Source organism: Aplysia californica, unplaced genomic scaffold, assembly GCF_000002075.1.
Source record: "Aplysia californica isolate F4 #8 unplaced genomic scaffold, AplCal3.0 scaffold00943, whole genome shotgun sequence".
Lineage (NCBI taxonomy): Eukaryota > Metazoa > Mollusca > Gastropoda > Aplysiida > Aplysiidae > Aplysia > Aplysia californica.
In genome coordinates this window covers 90,703-114,193 of record NW_004798213.1, presented here as the reverse complement: position 1 = coordinate 114,193, position 23,491 = coordinate 90,703, and the positions used below count along the sequence as shown (strand labels likewise).

At 40.6% G+C, this 23,491-nt stretch overlaps 1 protein-coding gene across 3 annotated transcripts in view; it reads left to right on the top strand.

Annotated features, from left to right (window-relative positions):
- Window positions 1-23,491, top strand: part of LOC101852285 (1-phosphatidylinositol 4,5-bisphosphate phosphodiesterase gamma-1) — an 84,704-nt gene that overhangs the window by 58,070 nt on the left and 3,143 nt on the right. For 2 of the 3 annotated variants that reach the window (XM_013089401.2, XM_035972990.1), the window contains 10 exons: window positions 2,276-2,382; window positions 4,201-4,337; window positions 7,946-8,097; window positions 8,569-8,665; window positions 9,816-9,888; window positions 12,412-12,582; window positions 14,642-14,871; window positions 16,694-16,849; window positions 17,543-17,631; window positions 21,037-21,194. In XM_013089401.2, coding sequence (XP_012944855.1) covers window positions 2,276-2,382; window positions 4,201-4,337; window positions 7,946-8,097; window positions 8,569-8,665; window positions 9,816-9,888; window positions 12,412-12,582; window positions 14,642-14,871; window positions 16,694-16,849; window positions 17,543-17,631; window positions 21,037-21,194 — 1,370 coding nt within the window. Of the gene's footprint in view, window positions 1-2,275; window positions 2,383-4,200; window positions 4,338-7,945; window positions 8,098-8,568; window positions 8,666-9,815; window positions 9,889-12,411; window positions 12,583-14,641; window positions 14,872-16,693; window positions 16,850-17,542; window positions 17,632-21,036; window positions 22,098-23,491 lie in introns of those variants that run through there. The other variant, XM_035972989.1, reaches the window with a different exon arrangement.

Sequence of the window (23,491 nt, the reverse complement as noted above, 5' to 3'; positions counted from 1 at the left end):
TCACTTGTCACTGATTTGTTCTCAAGTCCTACCCGCATCACTGATTCTATCTTTTCTGACTAGCAGAAAAAAAATGTGCGATGGTAAGCAGGTGTCACAGTACGAGAGTTCGAGGGAAATTACGAACGATGTACTGTTCGAACGTACTCGTTTTGGCATAAAGTGCTATTCCCCAGGAGTGTTTCATCAGTGTTTAACAGACTCTGCACCAGTGGGTGGTTAGCGGGTGCTCTGGTGTGGTTTGTTCCTTCTTTCCTATCAAACATCTATCATCCTTATCTCTCCTCTTTCTTTTTTGTGCTTGTTACTCACTTGTAAAACCTCTAATTTTCGGCACTTATATGACCTAATTGAGTTGCAAGTGCTGTAAAACTCATACTTAAGCAAAAACAAAAGAAGACCCTGCACCTTGGGAGGTGGGATAAGACCTAGCAATTTGAGATGTAAGCAAAATTTGTTCGCATGTTCTGTAGCCGCATGTTCTATAGCTTCCTTGCTAATCACACAATTTGGAACGAAAACTGCATCTGGAATGATTGGGGACTTGGGGTGTGTGGTGTCAATGAGCCAGAGAGTCAAAGTAAATGTCATCTGATGCAGTAATACTTTCAATAACTTCTTTGCTACTCTTATATAATAAGCTCAGTCATCTCCTCTCAGCTGTGTATACGATTGCTTTGCCATCCTTCAACTTTTCAAACCGACTGACCTACACTCCAATGAGCGCTAAAACTATTACTTCAGTATTTGATTATCGTACTGTAGTGCTCCCCTCGTACCCCCCCCCCCCCCAAATTATTTTTGTTTGCAAGGGAAGCCACTATAAAAAGCAGATGTTATTTAGAGGTGTCTCTTTGTTTGGGGAATCCCTGTGTGTGGGAACTGCCATTACCATACTGTGAACACAGTGTGATTGGAGAATCCCTGTGTGTGGTGTGGACACAGCCATTACCATACTGTGAACACAGTGTGATTGGGGAACCCCTGTGTGTGGACACAGCCATTACCATACTGTGAACACAGTGTGATTGGGGAATCCCTGTGTGTGGTGTGGACACTGCCATTACCATACTGTGAACACCATGTGATTGGGGAGTCCCTGTGTGTGGTGTGGGCACAGCCATTACCATACTGTGAACACAATGTGATTGGGGAATTCCTGTGTGTGGTGTGGGCACTGCCATTACCATACTGTGAACACAGTGTGATTGGGGAATCCCTGAGTGTGGTGTGAGCACTGCCATTACCATACTGTGAACACAGTGTGATTGGGGAATCCCTGTGTGTGGTATGGACACAGCCATTACCATACTGTGAACACAGTGTGATTGGGGAATCCCTGTGTGTGGTGTGGACACTGCCATTACCATACTGTGAACACAGTGTGATTGGGGAATCCCTGTGTGTGGTGTGGACACAGCCATTACCATACTGTGAACACAGTGTGATTGGGGAATCCCTGTGTGTGGTGTGAGCACTGCCATTACCATACTGTGAACACATTGTGATTGGGGAATCCCTGTGTGTGGTGTGAGCACTGCCATTACAATACTGTGAACACAGTGTGATTGGGGAATCCCTGTGTGTGGTGTGGACACTGCCATTACCATACTGTGAACACAATGGTAAATGTCTTAAGCTCTTTTTTTAAAAAGCAAATAAAAACAAATGTGTCACGATGTAGTGGAATCAGGCGCTCATCAATTTTTGGGCATATGGAGTTATGGTATCATCTTAAAGTCTCTCCATCTGCCTTGCTTTCAGTGAAAAAAATATCTTTTTATCTTTGATACAAGTCAAGATATTGTCGATTGAAGGAGGTGGGGGTCGCCTGGTTTCAGTGGTAAAATTAAAGAGAAAATGGCCGCCAAAGTTCAGTTATATCCTTAGTTTGAGAGTCCGTAGAAACCTAAGATGTACATCTTTTATGCCTTTAATCAACGTTTTTCAGTAAAAATCCATTCAGAAATGTGTTCTTTAATGGGCATGAAAGGTGATGAGCCAAATAAGAAAAAGGCGATACAAATTCCCGAACCTGCGGAAAAATGCCAGTTTTTTCGCTTTCATTATTATGACGAGCGCCTGATTTCACCATGCTGCCTTACACATGCATCTGAATTTCTGCTTGAACAATGCCCTCTTCTTTGATGCCTTTCTTTGATGCCTTCCTCATTGCCCTCTCTTTGATGCCTTCCTCATTTCCCTCTCTTTGATGCCTTCCTCATTGCCCTCTCTTTGATGCCTTCCTCATTGCCCTCTCTTTGATGCCTTCCAGGAGGTGACAGTTAAAGCTCTGTATGATTTCCACGCCACCACAAAAGATGAGTTGTCCTTCAAGCGAGGGTCATACATCACTAACGTCGTCGTTCTGGACCAGCCTTGGTAAGCCACGCCCTCTTGAGTGTGTGAACAGTGCTTGTTCTCTCTCTCTTTCTCTCTCTCTTTCTCTCTCTCTGTCTCTCTCTCTCTCCCTCCCTCTCTCTCTCTCTCTCTCTCTCTCTCTCTCTCTCAGGATAAATCATAGTTTTCAATAGGTTTAAATGTTTCCATCTTCATTCTAGGGATCCAAAAAGGTTCAAATTTCTAAATATACAGTTGAAACTGTCTACGTCGGTAATCCATTGTCAAGGAGAAAAGTGGCAGTCTTGTTGGCAGAATAAATTATGGTTAAATCTGTGGGCTGAAATGAAATTGTAATTGGAACATTTTTAATGAGGGGGTGAGGCAGGCAAGATAGAGTGCATTTCACAGGTTACTCTGAAATTTGTCTTTGGGTTCACAAAATCAATTGTTATAATATTCTGGGATTTACTGGCTTCACTAGAATTTATTAGAAAAGTTGAGGTGGCACATTCTGATTTCACTGAAATCTATTCGGTTTATAAAAAATATGAGATAACACATGTGAACCACAGTCAAATGTGTGGAATAAGTTATGGTCTGATTTGAGACTTCAATAAAAACAATTTTTTTACAGAACTTGTAATGTTGTCACTTTCAGTGTTGGTGTGATGCATTTGCTTCTGAGATTCTGCTCATGGTACAATACGGTTTTTGCCTACAGAATAGAAATGGCCTCCTGGAGTGTCTGGCTAAGAAAAAGTGTGTTAAGCACAAGATGAATATATTGTAAACTGTCATATTATTTTCTGGAAATGACAGGTTAGGGACAAATAAATAGACCTGCTGTTCAGCAACGGGAGGTGCATCCGCTATGACAGTGGTGTTCCACTTGTGAGCATCTATCTTCTGGTTTGCATGCGTGATATTTTGTGCTATGTGTACCATCTCAAGATTATTTTGTTTCTTTTTGTTTCTTTTTTGTTGTTGTTGCTTTTTCCACCAGATCAAATGCTCATAGCAGGTGGTTTGAAGGTGCCTCAGTGGGTGGTTGGCGGGTGCTCTGGTGTGGTTTGCTTTTTCTTTCCTATCTAACATCTATCGTCCATATCACTCCTCCTTCTTTTTTGCGTTTGTTATTCTCTTGTAACACCTCTAATCTTTGGCACTTATATGACCTAATTGTGTTGCAAGTGCCGTAAAACACTTACTAAAGCTAAAGAAGGTGCCACTGGTGGGTCCTAGTTCTGTTCTCTGTTCCTCTCTGTCAGTGAGGCCTTTTTCTCGATACGAAATGCTAAACATTGTGTCAATAAGTTTCATCTACTCCAATAAACAAACAAATACTCTGTGTCTGAAGGAGAAAAAGTACATGGGGATGATGTCTGTAACAGAAATGTATTTGTGAGGCAGCATAGTGGAATCAGGCTCTCATTAATTTTGGGGCATGTAGAGTTGTTCATATCATCTTAAAGCTTGTTCACTTGTCTATATTTGGATGAAAAAATATCCATTTATCTTGAATACAAGTCAAGATATTTGCGAAAGAAGGAGGTGGGGGGGTTTCCTGTTTTAGAGATAAAATTAGTGAGAAAATGGCCCTCAAAGATTTGTTATTTCCTTAGCTTAAGAGTCCGTGGTAACTGAAAGTTTACAATTTTTGTGCCTTTAATCAACATTTTTCAGAAAAATCCACTCAAAAATGACAGTTCTTTAATGGGCTTAAAAGGTGTTGAGCCAAAAAATAAGAATTTGATTTTTAAAAACACAAACCTGCGGGAAAATGCAAGTTTCTTCGCTTTGATTATTTTGGCGAGACCCTGATTTCACCACGCTCCCTCTCATTTATCTCCCCCACAGGTGGCGAGGTAATCACGCGGGCAATGTGGACAAACTGTTTCCAGCCAGCTATGTACAGATTGTGGATAACGCGGCTGATGGCCAGGAGAAAGAGGCACCCAACGAGGCCCTTCTGCAGCTCTCCCTCTGCCATATAGGTAATTATACATGAAACTGAAGAATACAGGGGGAAAACCAGTAGATTCACAAATTTAAAGATTAATTGAGTTATGTACCCCATGGGGGCTTCTTGACACTAAAGATTAATAATGCGAAACATTTTAACCCCTTTGTTGCCTTATGCTTAATATTTAACTCTTGTCCTGCATCTGTGCTGAGATGCGAATCTTATCAGCAACCGATTACGTTGGACGTTCCAGGCAGGCTGCCGGGGTCACTCAGTGTGTACTGTTGGTGTACAGCGTACACGCCGGGAAATGTGTGTTTTCGCCACAAATACCGTGGGAGTGTGTTAATCGACGAAGAAAATAACGCTCTATCTTTCATAGCTTTCTATCTATAAAGTGTTGCAAACACATGAATAACCCCCTCTCACAAGCTGATAAGACATTACGAGTAGTTACGCCCATTCGAATAACCTTTTTAGACGCTCTTGTTGTTATGAATGACCTGAGGTTCGAAAGGGGATAATATAGGTCAATTTCCAAATGTTTTGCTCTCAAATTGTTCTTTGTACCTGCACAATGGTATTCAAAACTGTCAAACAAGACATCAGGTAGTATCATTTCATACAAAATCAAGCTCATTTGAAAGATTTTGTATAGAAAAATGGAAGTCTAGTTTCCTGACTATCCTTTCGAGCTCCTCATGTCTAAGTGGGTCAATTTCTTCTATAATTTCATTGGACGAACATCTAGAGCTACCAACCTGGCGTATTTTGAATGAGACGTATGCCTCGATTACGAACCAGTGCAGGCGGTTCTAGAAGAAGGCCACAAACACACACAAACTCAAGCAGACTGACGCACACACACTTGACCTGCGTGAATGGGGATCTGACTCGGGACCCGAATTTCACGTGAGATGATGCTCGGTGCGCGTGCGCTAAGCCAGGGGCTAGACTGACTCGGGACCAGAACGCATCGGGCGACATAAACCTGGTCCCCGCAGGACAAGGGTTAAAACTGTTTCCCGGAAAAGATCATGTACAGCACATGTTGTTCGAGGGACTCCAAAGTCTTCAAGTGGACAAGACGCAGAGTTTTTCATCACTGATGTTAAGTAAATGATGATTGTTACTGGCCTGGTGACTTACTGCAAGGTTGAAAAGGCTGTTCTTACCTGCTGAGTAAAACCAGAACTTCCCCCAATGTGTCCTTTGTGTGACTATGCATATGAGACAGTGGAACATCACCTTTTCCACTGTACAGCCCTAAATGACATCAGAGCTACCCTTCTCCCTCCGAGACCTAACTTCGACAACACACTCTACGGAACATTACAGCAACTGCAGCAAACCTGCACTTATCACTACATGGCATTGGACAGAAGGGCGAGAGCCCAGATGTTGCTGGATCAATAACAACAACAACAACAACCTGCTGAGTTATATACAGACACAAAAATACTGATGGGTCAAATTGGCTTCACTGACTGAAGTGTCTTTAGGCCATTCCCAAAGGGGGGACATTTCTCGTTCAAGCATAGTAGAATTGTAAATGGGCTGACTCATGTCATGCTCATAACTGTGCCTGATCTACAACAGGGAACTGCTGCTTTTTCTTTCCTGATCTTTACTATTGTCATTTTCCTCTACTTCTTTTGTATGCTTGTCACTCTCTTGTGACCTGTTATTTTGGGGTGCCTTGATAGTCGAAGCAGACCTTGTGCTGTTGAAGCTAGAGAGGTGAGCAGTCTAAGTCTGATTCCCTGTAAAGACTTCTCTGTTGACACTCACCCCTTGGCGCTCATATGACCTTATGCAGTTGCGAGCGCCATAAAACCCTCTACTATAAAAAAAAAAAAAAATTTAATTTGGCTTCCACGAGGCACTGAGTGGTGTACACTGGCCGGCTCAGATCTAATCCTCGGGCCCTCAGACGTCACTTCATCGGCAGCTTCGAACCGTCTGCCACTGCTGTCTCAACTACTGAGAGGGAAGGGGATGTGCAGAGTTCCCACCCTGCCTTTATAGTAAATTCTTCAGCGCCCCCTAGTGCCATGGGCAGCAACTCTGTTCAGCCCGCTCAGCGCCCCCTAGTGCCATGGGCCCGTAACTCTATCTCAGTGTTTGATTATGCTTGTAACAGTTTGAATACCCATCGTGGAAGTACAAGCAGGCACAGATAACGCCAACGCGGAAAACTCAAAATTGCGGATTGCTTGTACAATTTGCCATTCTCGAATCATTTCTCATTAACTTTTCTTAGTTCGTTAACCCGAATTATGGATATGTTGGATGCATTAGTCAATCCCCGACCTGTTTGAGTTTTCCATGCCTGACTGGACATTTTAACCTTTTGAACTTAGGTCCTTGACATTTTCCGAATCCTCATTCTTGGACTACACATACAGGTTTAGCCTCAGATGAATAGGCTCTACAGGACTCGGAGAACTATATTCTGGGTCAGATTACCAAACCTTATGGGCTCAAGGGAGTTAATTGAAATTTTTGGATGAAGAGGGGAGAGAATAGCTGATTGGCAATGTGAATGGCTGTTGGTGTGTGTGGGTATTCGCGCGTATGTTTGTGTGTGTGTGTGTGCGTGTGTTGTTGTTTTACTTTACTTTACTTTATCCGTCCTCTTGTACCTCTAGGGCGCCGAGGGGAGAAAGAGCTTCCTGTCTCTAGCAAATTTGATGGCCTGGCTGGGTGGGATATTGAATGTTCTCAGGGTATCTTTTACACCCTGGACCCAGGTCTTTCTTGGTCTTCCTCTTGCTTTGTACCTTGATACTTTCCTGTAGTAGGCTTTACTGGCAAGCTGGTTAGGTGCCATAAGTGTGAGATGTCCAAACCACCTGATTGTTTGCCTTCGGATGTAGTGGAGGACAGGTGTTGTTCCCACCTTTTCTCTGATCTTGTTGTTTCTGACCATGTCCCGTCTGGTTTTGTTGACGGCTCTCCTTAGACATCTCATCTCGCAGGTGGTTATCTTACGTTCCAGACTTTTGGTCAGGGTCCATGTCTGGCACTGGTAGGTCAATGTGGGGATGAGGATAGAGTTAATGAGCTCGGCTTTGGTCTCAATAGGGATGTTAGGATGTTTGAGGAGTGGGGCAAGCTGGTAGCTGACGCTGTTAGCCTTTTGCGTGGGTTGTTGGCGGGTGCTCTGGTGTGGTTTGCTCCTTCTTTCCTACCAAACATCTATCGTCCTGATCTCCCCTCCTTCTTTTTTGTGTTTGTTACTCTCTTGTAACTCCTCTAATCTTCGGCACTTATATGACCTTATTGTGTTGCAGGTGCCGTAAAACACTAAGACTTACTACTTACTACTTAGCCTTTTGTACTCTCGTCTCATTGTGTATTGTTGTGTGTCTGTAATCAGGCTTGTGTTTGGGCTTGTCTTTGACCTTGAGTGTGTGGGTGATTGAGGGGTTCTCTGGTGCTCCTTCTTTCCTATCAAACAAAATTTATCATCCTGATCTCTCCTCCTTCTTTTCTTTGTATGATTCTCTCTTGTAACAAGTCTAATCTTCAGAACTTTTATGACCTATTTCCATTGCAAATGCCGTATAAAACTTTTACTACGACTAAACTACAACTAACCTTGAGTGTGTGTTTGGGTTTGTTTGCTTACATCAGAAACCACAATCAGACAAAAGGACGGTGTCCACTACTTCATGGTGACCCACCGTGACATGCCCGGCACCATCGAGATGGGATGTACCTGTAAGGAAGAGACTGAAGCTTGGGTCCAGCAAGTGGAGGCCTCAACTATGCGCTTGGGAGAAGAGGTGATAAAGCACTCTGTCAGAATTGCTTGCTTTCAGCCTGTCTGACTCTGCAGATGGCATTCCTTTGATTTTACTTAGATAACTGAACCTGCTCTAACTCTAATGGTCACCTATATTTGAAAAAACATCACTTGTACAAACATCCACTTCCCATATCCTCCCTTGTATATTTTTTACACTATAATAACACTGCGTAAGATAGTCACCTGTCTTAAGACTGCCACTTTTCTCCTTGACAATGGATGACCGACGTAGACAGTTTCAACTGAATATTTAGAAATTTGAACCTTTTTGGATCCCTAGAATGAAGATGGAAACATTTAGACCTATTGAAAGCTATGGTTTATCCTGAGAGAGAGAGAGAGAGAGAGAGAGATAGAGAGAGAGAGAGAAAGATAACTAAGCTGATGGCCAACAGGTTGAAGAATTTTATCTGCTGTATGAAGGTCAGCCAAGTCTCTTTTTTTTCAGGCTCAGCAGCTACAGAAGCAAGAAAGGTCAAAGAAGATTGCTCAAGAGCTCTCCGACATGGTGATCTATTGTCAGGCTGTCCCTTATAACCTAGCAAGTAGGTGGCTGAATGTATTGACTCCGAACCTGTTATGTTACCACTATCAATAATAATTTTGGACTGCATTTACACTGCCCATATCTCAGCTCCAAAGTGAGCAGGCACAATGCTTATAACAGTTACTGGTGATTATGCTTCTGAACTGATTTCTGCCACAAACTAGTATAGGGGCATATTTCAGTGAAAGTAGTAAATTGTTTGTGCCTGTGTTTCTGTGAATGAAACCTAAAAAATGCATATTTTCTTTAATAATGTTTAAAAATATTTCCTGCATAGTTTGTGCCCAGTATATGTATGGTTCTTCCTTCTCTTAGCATTAGCTATCTTATTTATGGGTTGCTCTCTGTACTCTATTACTTTGAATTCTGTTTAAAACTTATATGTGCATGCTATGGTATTGTCAGCTTCTTCTTTTCTTAGCATTTTACTGTCGTTCATAATTATTATCTACTCCTTACCAAAATGTGGCCATGACTGTGTCACCTTGTTGTGTACTACAATATAACTCAACCAGTTGTTTTCATTATGGCTGTTATAGAGGCTGCAAACTTTATGTAGCTATAGTCCTGTAGGTAGCCAATAGGATATTGTTTCCCCCCCCCCCCCCCCCCCGGCAGTGCTACTGACTGAAATATCTTCTGACCATTCCCAAAGAGGGGGGGGGGGGGCATTGACATGTTCTTATGTACAGTAGAAACGTAAATGGGCTGATTCATCAATGTCATGCGCATGACTGTGCCTGAACTGCGCACGAGGAACTGCTGGTTTTTCTTTCCTAATGCTTACTATCGTCATTTCTCTACTTCTTATGTATGTTTGTCACTCTCTTGTGACCCGCTATGTCCGGGGTGCCTTGATAGTCGAAGCAGACTTTGTGCTGTTGAAGCTAGAGAGGGGCGAGCAGAGTAAGCCTGATTCCCTGTATAGACTTCTCTGTTGACATCCACCCCTTGTCTCTCATGTGACCTTATGCAGTTGCGAGCACAGTAAAAATTCTTCTAAAAAAAGGATATTTCTTTTTTCTTTTTGTTAAGTAACTTTGCAGTTCTTGTTGACTTTTTCTTTTTTATTGATTAAGAGGTCTCTAGCCTTGAAATGATCAGTTCCAGTATCCTTAGTGCTTGAGACACACTGTTCTTGTCCCCAGGGAAGGGTCGCTACTGTGAGATGTCTTCCTTAAGTGAGGAGAAAATTGGCAAAGATGACAAGACAATCATTCAGTAAGACTTCTATGTTTTAGGTCTACAAGACGTTTTGCTGAAAGATATCTAACCCTATCCGTACTTCGTGTTTTACTATCGTATCCATACGACGTGGGGAACTCTGTGCCACCACTTTTCAAAGAGGAAATTTACTCGTTAATCCGATCCGTACACTTTGCATAGCAGTCTGTCAAAATGATTTTTTTGAAAAATACTGAAAGGTTCAAAGAGATCTTCGTAATAGAAGTATTCTAAAAATGCGAAGAATACGACCCCAGGGCGTACGGATAGGGTTAATATCTATTTTGGTATCTCTGAAATTTATTTTTCTCTTGTGAGTAGCTGTGGAATTGTGTAGCCTACTGTTTTGTGAGATGGGCTGCAGGAGGCTACAGCTACTCTGTTGCTACTGTACCTTCCTTTTGTGTGGGAGCTGCTGGCTGATAGTACTCAAGGCTTAGTGCTTCTCATGCAGCCAAGAAGTGAATGTTATGGCACATTCTGAAGAAATGGTAATATCATGGAGGGTCATTTTGTTATTATGCAAACTCCCTCTTATGTCTACAGTGGGTGTCGCATTCAACAAGGTCACTTTCAACGAGAAGTCGGCTCCAATGAGGCAATCCTTAGTCCCCGATTTTTTTCTCTATATCTCTTTGTAAATGTACGTCAGCTCCGACGAGGTTGCAAACAGACCGAAGTTGCTTTCAGCGATGTCGCAATTACCAAATAAAAGCAATTAACGGCCCCAAAAGCGAAGAATTTTTCTCCTTTCTCTCCATGTCATGCGAGGCACTAGGCACATTCACAATTCCTAACACATTGTATTGCTAGATCTTGTGTGCCTCCTAATATTGACCCCAAAGCCAAGAGGAAGGGCGAGGGTTAGCCTATGATAGGGATGGGAGGGGTTGGGGGGGAACACGATGCGGGCTGTGTGAAACTGGATGAAATCTGGATGGGTAGGCCTAGGTCTAGATCAAGACCTTAATTTTTTTCAAATTTCTTTTCTGCCCCTGATCAGAAAATCCAAGCTCCCGCCTTCATTTTATTTAGAGTAGATCTAGGCCTAGATGTGAGAGGGTATGTTTCCACACGAGAATTGTTCCGGAAAAGAAAATGCAGAAATGACGGTCAGAACACAGCTCAAACACGCTGTTTGAGATTTTCATCGTCATGGGGAACAACTGTTTTGATTACTGGTATTGGCACATGGTGTAATATAATAACTTGTCTCCTTTCTTTTCTTTATCCTTACTCACGTTCAACGAGAGGTCAGATCCAACGAGGACAACAAGCCGGTCCCGGCAACCTCGTTGAATGCGACACCCACTGTATTGTGTTAAGATTTTAAACCCTAAACATTTTTGTATTAAGATTTGTTGGATGCCTGTTGTGTGTCTTGGACCCTTGCACAGTTGGTGTTATTGTTATTATTATTACTGCTCTACGATTTTGAAAGGGTGTCCATCTACTTTACGAAACCTTTGTTGGTGCTCAACGTATTTAAATATCAGATTTTATCTCAAATTTGTAGTTACGCCTCATATAAGAAGTTAAGTTATTCCCATACCTTGTAGTGTTGTGTTGTAAGTCTGAAAGTATCGTGGCATATGTCAAGATGGTATATATAACCTTTCTTGAATCTCAAATGATTTTAAAAATTTTAATACCTACCTGGTAAACAGTAATTTTATATTGTTTAAGTGAAACAAGGATGTATCCTTATTCTTTGTAACATGTTTTAAAAAATTTTAGTTGAGATATTCAGCTTTTGCTCGACATTGTCTTTTCCTGAGTGAAGAAGTTGACCTTTTTTTTCATTTGATGAGGATGAAAATGGGTGCTTGTTTCTTTTTAGCTCCGTTTTGGAAGACCTCTAAAGATAAATGTTGTAATTGTTGTGCGCACTTGATCCTCACTTCAGCTAATCCTTTACGTGTCCCGTCAGCAAACCTCTAGTAACAATTTAAAAGTAGTCATGTAATTGTCGACAACTGAAATATTTTGTCGACAAATACACCTCGTTGTCGACAAATTTCTACAAACTGTTTATTACTCTAATTTACAATCAAATGTCATGGGGGCTGGCAATTAACACTTGGCTATCACGAGGCTCATGTTATAAAAACCCTTGCCATCACAAGCATTTTGGGGGAAATAAAAAAAAACTAGGAGGTAAACATCGCCGATCGGCGTTTGTGACGGGAGTGGAAGTTCGTCGTTCTTGCTGATCGGCGAGATGTGGCCGGCATCAAGAAGGGTATACTCGCATGTAAGCATAAATAAGTACATAGTTCGTTCCCTTGTTTTATCGACTAATTGTCGACAACGATTTCCTTTTGTCAACAATTTGTCGATTGTCGCAGTTTGTCGTCAATCACATCACTATTTAAAAGATGCAGGAGGAATTGTACTCTCCAGTATGGGGAAAGAGAAGGAGTTGGATTTTTTTTTTGCGGATGTCCTTGGGAGCTGAAGGAGGACTGGAAGAGAGATGAACATACAAGTCAATAATTTTCTTTTTTTTGTCCCCCCAAGGTACAATCAATTTCAGATTAGCAGAGTATACCCCAAGGCGACTCGAATTAACTCTGCAAACTTTGATCCTATGCCAAAATGGAATGTTGGGTGCCAGATGGTTGCGTTGAACTACCAGACTCCAGATAGAGGAATGCAACTGAACCAAGCAAAGTTTCTCCAAAATGGAAGGTAAGTAGATGTGTAACTCACTTTCGTGATTTCAGGAGGTTCGTATGTTCAAAGGTCTTTTAGCTTTGGACAGCAGAGAGCTTGCTTGCTTAAGTCAAAGAGTCTACATAATAAGAGGGGACACTCCTCTCTTTGAGCCAATTAAAAAAGTGTCCTCAAAATTCAGTGGTGCCCTCTTCGCAAATGCGCACCCTTTGCGAACAGAGTTACCCTACTTGTGTTTAAAAAAATCAAAGTGAAACTAGCAAGTTTTTGAATAAATTTAGGAAAAACGCTTTTTTGAAATGGTTACGCTGACAAAAAACCTCTTCCAAGGAAGGAGTGATTGTTTTTTTCGTTTAACCCTTTCGCACTTAGCAGGCTTGGCCAGCTGTGGCCCCCCATCCTTTAGACAAGGGCAACAACTCCACGAAAATTGAAGGGGTACCTTACTAAAAAAATTGTATAAAATCACAAACACAACCAAAAATGATGAAAATAGTATTTTCTGAAAGGAAAATTAATGAGCTAAATTACTAGTACAAAATTATAAGAGGAATAGAAGAGTATGAAATGGTATGAGAGGTCTTTCTGAGATGCGTGTCTTGGATTACGAGTCTAGATCTAGATCTAGACCTCGTATACATTTCTTCAACTCACGAAGTTTCTGCCACTGACAAAGAGGTAATCCACACAAAAGAAATACAACACATTCACAGAGATTGAAGCCTCTGGTGGAAACTTGAAAGCACCTAAAAGACTTTTCTTTGGGTGTTTTTATTTTGGTTTTGCCGTACTCATATCGGGCAGCTTTGCGCCCATGCATCCTAGAGACACGATGGCCTGTTTACAACTAAAATCTATTCCGACTTTTGTTCCCGCTCAAAAAGTGACTCTTTGTGCTAGCGAAACAAGAAAAACACCATAGTAAACCGGAACTCTTCCTCTCTAAAGATAGCTAAGTGAAACTTCTGATGATAGTAAAAGTAGAAGCCTCCCGCGGCAACGAAACAAACACCCCCGTGGCGGGCGTATTCGGGCGCTATAGGGATGAGCGGGGGTCACCGGCGCATTCGCATACGGGCGCTGTAAGTGCGAAACGGTTAATTTGACTTTAGAATGAAAGGTGAGAGGTCATTAAAATATTTAAAAAATAAGACTCCGGACTGAATGAACCCGAACTGCTGATGAACAGCAGTCGATCTGCGCACGCAAGGAGGTGCTATTCCTATTCTTCTTCTGGAAAAACGAAAGAGAGCTTCAAAACAGCGCCATCTGAAACAAAGAGCGGACTTTCGGCAGACACTTTTTTGGCTGAGTGAACCATCTTGTTATGTACTATCTTTGCCCAAGTGTAGGAGCTTATCTTTTTAGCAAAAATTCCTGGATTGATTCGCAACCAGTGCTATCCTGAACACTTTGATTTTTCATCTACATGTGTGCAGCAACTGGAGAAGAAGCAAATTGGGTATAGAAAATGACCAATACTTACATAGCTTGGCATGGAATTGTGTATTTGTAATTTGATATGATCTGCTGGTTGCTAGAAAAAAAGTGGGTTTCGTGTAAAACTGAACAAAAGTAAAACAAAATAATGAGTCAATAAATAAATGAAAGTTTTTTTGGGGTTTTTTTATGTACTTGGCAGGTCCATTCCTATAATGTCATTCACATATATACTATATGATCTCAGTGTCCTGTCTCTGAATTTCGATATCTTTGATGTTGTGTCTGATTTATGTTTTATGCTCAGTACAGCTTCTTTGGTGAAATGATTCAGCCCTTTTCCTTGTCTGCCAAAAAATGAACTCAGTTCCCAAATGTGGAAGTATTTTTGGATGGCTGTATCTTTCTACTAAGAAGCTTTATCCCTCTTAGCCCTTATTGTATGATGAATTTGTATGGTTTTAGTATGAATGCGTTTTTAATCTCCTATGTACGCCTTGGGCCCATGTTGTGGGGAAAGGCGGGGATACGAATAGCATTGTCCCTGATAATGTGGGTCAAAGCATCCTGTCCCTTGAATGATGTCCATCAAGAGAGCGGGATGGAAGACCTTAACAATTATTCTAATTTCCAGATGCGGCTACGTGTTGAAACCAAGCTTCATGAACAATACCCACTACAACCCCGGGAACCTGGTGTCCATGTCTGGCTCAGTTGAGTGCATCGTGCTGACGATTCGAGTCCTCGGAGGTCGGAACTTGTCTCTGGGAGATTTCTCGGGCGGAGTTGTACACCCTTACGTGGCTGTGGAAATTCTGGGACTGCCACTGGACAATCAGAGAGAGCGTACGAGTTTACGCAAAGGTGAGAGGATTCTGACCTCTGTATAATCGTAACATGATAGCTTCTTCATACATTCTCATTGTTCTAGTGTTGGGTAAAAGCTGGATGTTATGCGAGCATGGTTTAGCAGTATTGAATGGAAAGACTCATGATTGGATGAAAGTTATTACCCTGTATGTGATATTGATAAGTAGGACTGTTTCAAGATACGGAGCCTACTCTGAAGGTAGATCAGATTAATTGATCTCTGCAGAGGTAAAAGGAGCATAGTAGGTGAGTCTCGAACCAAGATCTGAAGTCTGTCCCATTCTGCTCATACTTTTTGTGCGGCCCTTCCTTATCTTCACTCCCCTCTCAGAAACCAGCAGGGTTCTCCTTATGTTGACATGTTACTGTTTTCTCACCAATATCTAAGAAAAGTTATTTCTTTATTTATAACTTTCAGTTTAACCTTGAAATTTCAGTCTTTATGTAATATGAATGTGTTTATAAATTAGTTCTGCTTTTAATACCCTTATTCATTTCCTCATCCTAAAAAAATACCATGCCAATACGTATAAAAATGTGCAAAGATGATGTTGTAACTTGCACAAAAAACAAACACATATATTTGATTGATACATGGAATTCTCAAGTTTGACCCCTTTAATTCATCATCGTCATCATCATCCAGTGCCAGATCAGCCACAGACATCGGCGATCATGGTTTTCCTTTCATAACTTTCCTCGGGTGCTCTCAAAAAAGCTATGTTTTTCCCTGTTATCCATTTGTTTAGGTTCCCTTAGTATGTTGTTCTGGGCCTACCCCTGCCTCGCTTGCCCTCAATTTAGTCAGTGAGAGCTAGATTTTCAAGACCCTTATGTCTATTGAGGTGTCCCAAAAACTGCATTTGTCGTTTCCTGATTGTTTTAATTCATACTTATTTCTTATTTGTTTGCTTCTCTGGCGATTTCATAGTAAAGATTAAAGACATAAAATTTGTAAACATATCACTTTTTACAATTCACCTGAATAAGAAGCAAGTTCCAAGCAAGTTAATTCAACTCTTTCTTGCTGCGATTACCCATCCATCGCCATTTTCGCCCAGTATTGAGCTCCTACTCAGAGCTACACATGTTGTAGTGACTGCTAGATGTGGCCTTTGAGTACGTATGGAGGCAGGAAGCTTCTTGTAGTTCAGTTACAACCAAGAGAAGAAAAAAGGAAGCCTAGTTTTGTCCACGCAACTCAGGATCTTGTGTTGATATTTTTGGGCATCTTGAAGAATTTATCTACAAGTTTGTCTGTGGACTTCAGCGGGCGAAGCAGAGATGGGACTGGTTGTGAAAGTATCCAAAGTGTTATGATATCTGTGACTTTAGTTACCAGTCTGTCGATAAATCAAAGTGGGTGGTTGGCGGGTGCTCTGGTGTGGTTTGCTTCTTCTTTCCTATCAAACATCTATCGTCTTTATCTCCCCTCCTACTTTTTGGTATTAGTACTCTCTAGTGACACTTCTAATCTTCAGCACTTATATGAACTTATTGTGTTGCGAGTGCCGTAAAACACTTACTTAACCAAACAAACTATATATCAAACACAGAATTTGTGAAACGTGCTGACAAAATGAGTTACTTCTCGGATTTTAGCCCCATGGGTTTAGATATGTCAAGTTTTATAGTTTTAGTTTGCACAATATTTAAATATGAAATTATGAAAGACCAGTTAATCTTGAAGAAAATGGCGTCAGTTGAAAATCTACAAATTTGACCCCTGTTTTGTTTTTCAGTCGATATCTCCTTTCACGATATGCAAGAAGTAACTCATTTTGTTTGCACACCTCAAATTTGTTCTCTTCCACAGATGGGAACGCCTTAAATCCAACCTGGAAGAATGAGATGTTTGTCTTTAACATCTCATGCCCTGATTTGGCCTTCCTTCGCTTTGAAGTAGGAAATGAAGTGAACGCTGGTTCCTACATCAGTCAAGCCACCTTCCCTCTCAGATGCATACAGCAAGGTGAGTCATCCTCTTTTCATGTTTTCTTTTTGAAAATGAGCAAGCCCTGTGAACTGGCACTTGTGTTGTGGCAATTAGGCACTACGCCAACGCCTGCAGGAGACCTAAGATCGATTCCCGAGTGGGGAGAATTTTTTAAGAGTATTTCAGTCTTTTTGCAAGGATGCTGTATCCCTCTCTGCCTGGGTTGGTCCTGACAGGGAGGGTCAAAGCCCACCTCCTAAATGATCTAAATTTTGTTGATGGGGGCATAAAAACATTTCTTATAAGACAAGCCCTTTGACTGCCTGTGTTTGCAAAATGTCATAGAATGCAGTCCATTGTTTGTGGGTGGTTGGCGGGTGCTCTTGTGTGGTTTGCTCCCTTCTTTCCTATCAAACACCCATCGTCCTGATCTCTCCTCTTTCTTTTTCGCGTATGTTACTCTCTTGTACCACATCTATTCTTCGGCACTAATATGACCTTATTGTGTTTGCAAGTGCCGTAAAACTCTTACAAAAGCTAAATCCATTGTTTAAGAAACTTCGTTGAGCTTTGTTGTCCTGCTGTTTAGGCGTAGCTGGTAAGTTTTTTAAAATTTTTGTTTCTTTTGATCAGTTGGTGTCATGACACACATATACTCTTCTCTAAAAAAGAATGGCATTTATAAGAGTTCTGTAACCTTTACAGGTGTGTCATTTTCTCAAATTTCAGGTTACAGATCTGTGCAAATGCAAAACAGTTACAGTGAGGATATCCCCTTATCGTTACTACTGGTGCATGTAGACAGGAAAAATCCCAAGGTGAGTTATATGAGAGTTTCTTTGTTATTATATGTGAGGCAGTGTGGTGGTATCAGGCTCTCGTCAAAATAATCAAAGTGAAGAAACTTGCATTTTTCCGCAGGTTTGTGAATTGTTATCAAATTTTAGTTTTTTGGCTCAACACCTTTCATGCCCATTAAAAAACTCATTTCCGTGTGGATTTTTCTGAAAAACGTTGATTAAAGGCACAAAAAATGTAAATTTTCAGTTACCACAGACTCTTAAACTAAGGAAATAACTAATCTTTGGAGGCCATTTTCTCACCAATTTTACCTCTGAAAACAGGTGACCCCCACCTCCTTCATTTGCAAATATCTCGACTTGTATTCTAGATAAATGGATATTTTTTTCATCCAAATAAAGACAAGTGAACAAGCTTTAAGATGATACCAATAACTCTACATGCCCCCAAATTGGCGAGAGCCTGATTCCATCACGCTGCCTCACATATCTTATGAGCTTCAGGGGCTGGTCAGATTAAAGAAGCCGTGCAGGATTTCCTTACATGCTGACTCTCCAACAGAGTTTATGTGTTTGTAGTAATAATAATAATAATAATAATAATAATAATAATGAAGGTCATTTCTATAGCGCCCACTCCCGTGTAAACACAGCTCTAGGCGCTTTACATAAATGCATGTACAAACAATATTCACGCACGTGACACACACACTCACGCACACACACACTCATACACACACACACACATACACACACAAACATACACATACACACTCACGCACACATTACACACACATGCACACCAAACACACACACTCGCACACATATCTATTTGCTTATCACATGCGCACGCTTACACATCGTTACGAAATGAGCACATACACATATTTAATAGAATAATATACACAATGCTATTCGCAAAATACGTAAATGTATACATAGTCATTTAAATAACATTGAACTGAACATGAATCTACTGACATAAAAATGATGGCATTAAATGTGTCTTTAAAGATTTTAAATTTAGACTCAGATGTTTTATGTCTCAAGGGTTGGGGAAGAGAGTTCCAAACTGATGGAGCAAGGTGGGCAAACGATCTTTCAGCAAATTTTTTACCCCCTTTTCTAGGAACTCTGAAAAGATACTGATCGCCTGATCTTACTGATCTAGATGGAACATAAATCTGGATGAGATCACTAAGATACGAGGGAGCTTTGTTATTGACACATTTATATCATAATATTGCAATTTTATATGACATTCCAGCTGACAGGGGAAGCCAATGCGATGTTCTTAACATGGGAGTAATGTGATCCCTCTTCTTTTTCTTTAGTACAAGCCTAGCAGCATGATTTTGAAAACGTTGTAACTTGTGAAGAGTAGTATATGGTTTGTTAGCTAGTAAAGCATTGCAATAATCGATGCGTGAAAACAAGAAAGATGACACAAGCGTTTTCAGCAAGGGTTCATTCAAAAACATAGACATATAACCAATTCAACGCAATTCACAAAATAAAATGGTACATAAATAATTGATATGATGTTCCATTGACAATTTTGAATCTAAATACATTCCCAGATTTTTTGCTTTATCAGTAAAATACAGTTTTTTATTTTCAGTACAAATATGATCAATGTCTACAGGGATATGGCTTTTCTTTGGGTTACATAAAAGAATTTCAGTTTTATTTTCATTAAGCTGGAGCTTATTATCAATCATCCATTTTTTGACGTCATCAATGCACAGACCCGTGGTGGTAAGCAAGGTTTTAACATCTGATGGTGGAACAGATTTATATATGACTGTGTATCGTCTGCGTACATGTGATAATTCATATTGTGCTTTCTCATCCCTGCTCCTGGAGGCTGTGTACATAACATATACTGGAGGCTGTGTATATAACATATACTGGAGGCTGTGTATATAACATATACTGGAGGCTGTGTATATAACATATACTGGAGGCTGTGTACATAACATATACTGGAGGCTGTGTACATAACATATACTGGAGGCTGTGTATATAACATGTACTGGAGGCTGTGTAGATAACATGTACTGGAGGCTGTGTAGATAACATATACTGGAGGCTGTGTACATAACATATACTGGAGGCTGTGTATATAACATATACTGGAGGCTGTGTATATAACATATACTGGAGGCTGTGTATATAACATATACTGGAGGCTGTGTATATAACATATACTGGAGGCTGTGTACATAACATACTGGAGGCTGTGTATATAACATATACAAGATTGGAGTCAAGAGAAGCACATCAACACTTTAATAGTCTTTTTTTTTTTGTAAGTGTTTTACTGCGCTCGCAACTGCATAAGGTCATATGAGCGCTCGGGACACTTTAAACATTTTCAGTTTGGTAGGACATTTTGAATTTTGTGCGGTGGAGGCCTAAGCCTACTGTAATCGATTTTGGACCACCAACGGATCTTTAACCTGCATTACTTTCACTCAAGACTTCCGAGATTTTTTGCCTGAGAAGGCTAGGTGAAGATCTTACCTACCATAAGGTCAAGGGGTGTGGCTGAAAGACAGCAGTAAGAAGGAGCCAAGGAGTAGTGGTAGAAAGGCTGCAGGAAGAGTCAGGAGCCCAAAGGAGGGGGTAAAGAAGGTGAAGGGGTGGGGGCAGAAAGTAGAGACAAAAGCAGACGTTTGGACATTGTTAAAAGAGCAGGAAAGGATGTGACAGAAGAAAATCTTCCGTTGCTATCCGAATTTAACCCAGGATCTATTGAATGAGAGGCGTACACCTTAACCTCTAGACCACGAGATCCCCCATAGTCATTTAGTGCTAGGAAAAAATAAGACAGATGGACAGAAACAACAGATGAAAAGCAAGGAAGTAGAACCTACCAGTGGCGTCCTCCAGCCACCCACGGAGAGTTTGTTAAGCAATTAAGGATTGAGAGGACCTTTAAAATAAAAGACATGCCATAATAGTTGAAAGGTGTGGACTAGTGAGATGGAAAATCATGCTTTGTTGAGCTGACTTTGAGAGTGCATTTGGTCTCATTCTTAACCTTGGGTGGTTGGAAAATGCCACTGGTAGGTCCCTCATCTTTTCTCTCCCTGTTTTTTTCTTGTTTTTATTCTTGCTGCTTTCATTCACTAAATGATCAATTATAGTATCAATGTGCTTCTTTTTACTCTTTACTCCGTCAAGCAGTCTAGAATATAGTGGGTCAGCCGAATCAAAAGTCATATTTTAATGTACAGTTAAGGCTCGTTTAGTCTTTATCCTAGTCAAAATACCTCTAATACATTGAATTATTTAAAAAATGTACTTTCACTTACTTTCCATTTACAATCACCGCATTTCAGATACTATTTTCAGTTTTTCTCTTTTGAACATTTCCAAAGCAAGTAGCTCTGTGTATGTTTTGTGGTGTGTTCTCAGGAAGAGGAAGAGAAGAGCCTGTTCCGCATGATAGAGGAGACACGGCGCCTGTACACAGAGCTCAGTCTGTCTTCCAATACCGATAAAGCCCAACTAGGGTTGTTGCAGCAAACAGAGATGAAACTTCTTGATCAGCTGGACCGAAGCCGCCTGGATGGGTATGATGAGCTCTAGAACCTGAACTCATATATATGATACAGGCTTGAACTGACACTGACCTCAATGAATTTTACATGATCAGCCCTCTGTTTTTTTTTTTTTATTTTGATTCTGTTTTGTTCTGGGAACTGCCACAATGGCTCACATCACATGCCATGCACATGCTCATGTGTATGTGAACTAGCTTCACAGAGACAGTAGACCATGACCTATCATAGGTTGCACGACAGACAAACATTGGCTATCCTTGTTAGTGTCACTTTACATATATATTCGTATTTTGGTCCACAGTTAGCACACGTGGGTTCTCGAGTCTCGTTCTTCTGTTTTGTTTTCTTGAAGCTCATATAACTATAACTTGATGTCTTGCATTTTTTTCAGGAGTTGCTAGCGAAGAATTAGATGACATAACCCCGGAAATTCTTTTCAGTTTCAAATAAGAGTATTTCAGCTAATCAGCGGCTTTCATTCAAAGTCCAAGAAGTAAAAAGAAAAAACAGGGATTCCGTTGTCTCTCAGATTTCCCCTGTTTTCAGATAAACTGTTTTCAGTTCAAGCAGTCCCCATTAGTATACATAGGCTATAATGTTCCTAGTGTTATGCTTTGCTTGTTGATCAGAAAATGTTTTCAAAGAGAAATACTGAAAATATCTGATAAGTGGAAATTATAAATGGGATGTAAGAGAAGACATGTGTTTTATCATTGGATGCATGTTTTATGTTTTTCTATTTTTGTTGTTTTAAAATAAGAAAACTTAATCACCTTTTATTGACTGATTATAAGTTTTCCCCTCTTTTTTAGTGTCTGAGAGAACATAGGATTTGCTTATTTTAGTGGGAGGAAAAATGAGTTTCTCAAAATATGAAAAGGAAAAATTTTACAAAAAGTCAGTTTGCCAAAATAGAATACCATATAACCTGCTGTTGCGTTCACCTGTATAAAACAGTCACCTGCACACATGACCACTTTTCACCACCCCTTTGCATTTTAAAAAATATTATAATAATGCTGTCCAGGATGTCCTATCTTAGACAACCTCTTTTTCCCTCTACAATGGGTGGCAGTCTTGGACAATTTGGACCGTTTCTTGCATGTGATGATTGCTCTGATAATTTCTAGGAATTAACTCAATGGTAACTCTTCATTTCCGAGGGGGGTAAACCCACTCTGCGGGGGGCCTTTTTTGGTACTCAATCTAAAAATGATGAAATCGTCCCTAAATTGGTCATTAAATCAAAACAAGTGAACCTGTTTTGATAGTTCTTCATATAACGAATGAAATCCCGATAAATGAGACTTGTTTTTGGCAATTACTGAAAAGTAATTCGATGTGGAAATCATCATGAAGGAATGTGCCCAAGCCACTGTCAGCAGCTCACCAACACAGCAGTTCTGACCGCGTGCCGCTGTGAGCGGCTTGCCGGGGATAAATACGGTATAATTTACAGTCTTGCGTCCTTTCCAACAGAAAACTCATACATGTTATTACCCATTTCTTCTTTGGCTAACCTGTTCATTCAAATGTACAAACTCTGTCCCCTAGGGAACCTAGGTTTAACTATTATGGTTGACATATATCCAGTTTGCATCACTTGCCAAGTACTTATTTGTTGCTTAGGGAATGTGAGGTAGGCTAATTAAGTGCTCAAACAGTATGGTTCAAAGTATAGCTTTACACCTTTGCCAAATGTTAAGTAGTGTACTCCAGGTTGTTGTTTTTTGTGCAGTGCATAAAACAAGTTCAAAGGAAACACCACCAGCATACTTTATGCCCTTGGTTCCTGTGTACGTTTTTAACCAGTGCACACAGACGTGTCTTAACTTCACAGTTGACAGGTTCTGTCTGAATTCTCGTGGAAGTGATGAATACTAACGGCCAATACAAACTCTCCTGTTGGATTCCAGTTTCCCAGTGCAGTGCCATCCGTTTGAACCTTTTTACGATATGAATTCACTTAAAAATACGGAAAAATCGCAAATTCAAAACAAACAAAAATTGGTGTACACTACCTGTTGCATCAGAAAAGCTGTAGAGCGGAAGAGCCTGAAACAGCGACGCTTTTTCTCCTGATGATCTCCACGCTAGAGTCTGGGATATGGAGCTTTTGGCTGTGAACAGTGCATATGGCTGTTTTAGACTACGGACTATGTGCTTACTAAATAAAACCTGATCAGCTTTGTTTTAAAATTGAAGACAAAGTAAGCAATGAAGTAATATGTGGTGAACAAAATTTTTTGAGAGATTGCTTCCATCTCTGATTATAATTGGTGAGGGAAATAGCCTTCCCCCCTCCC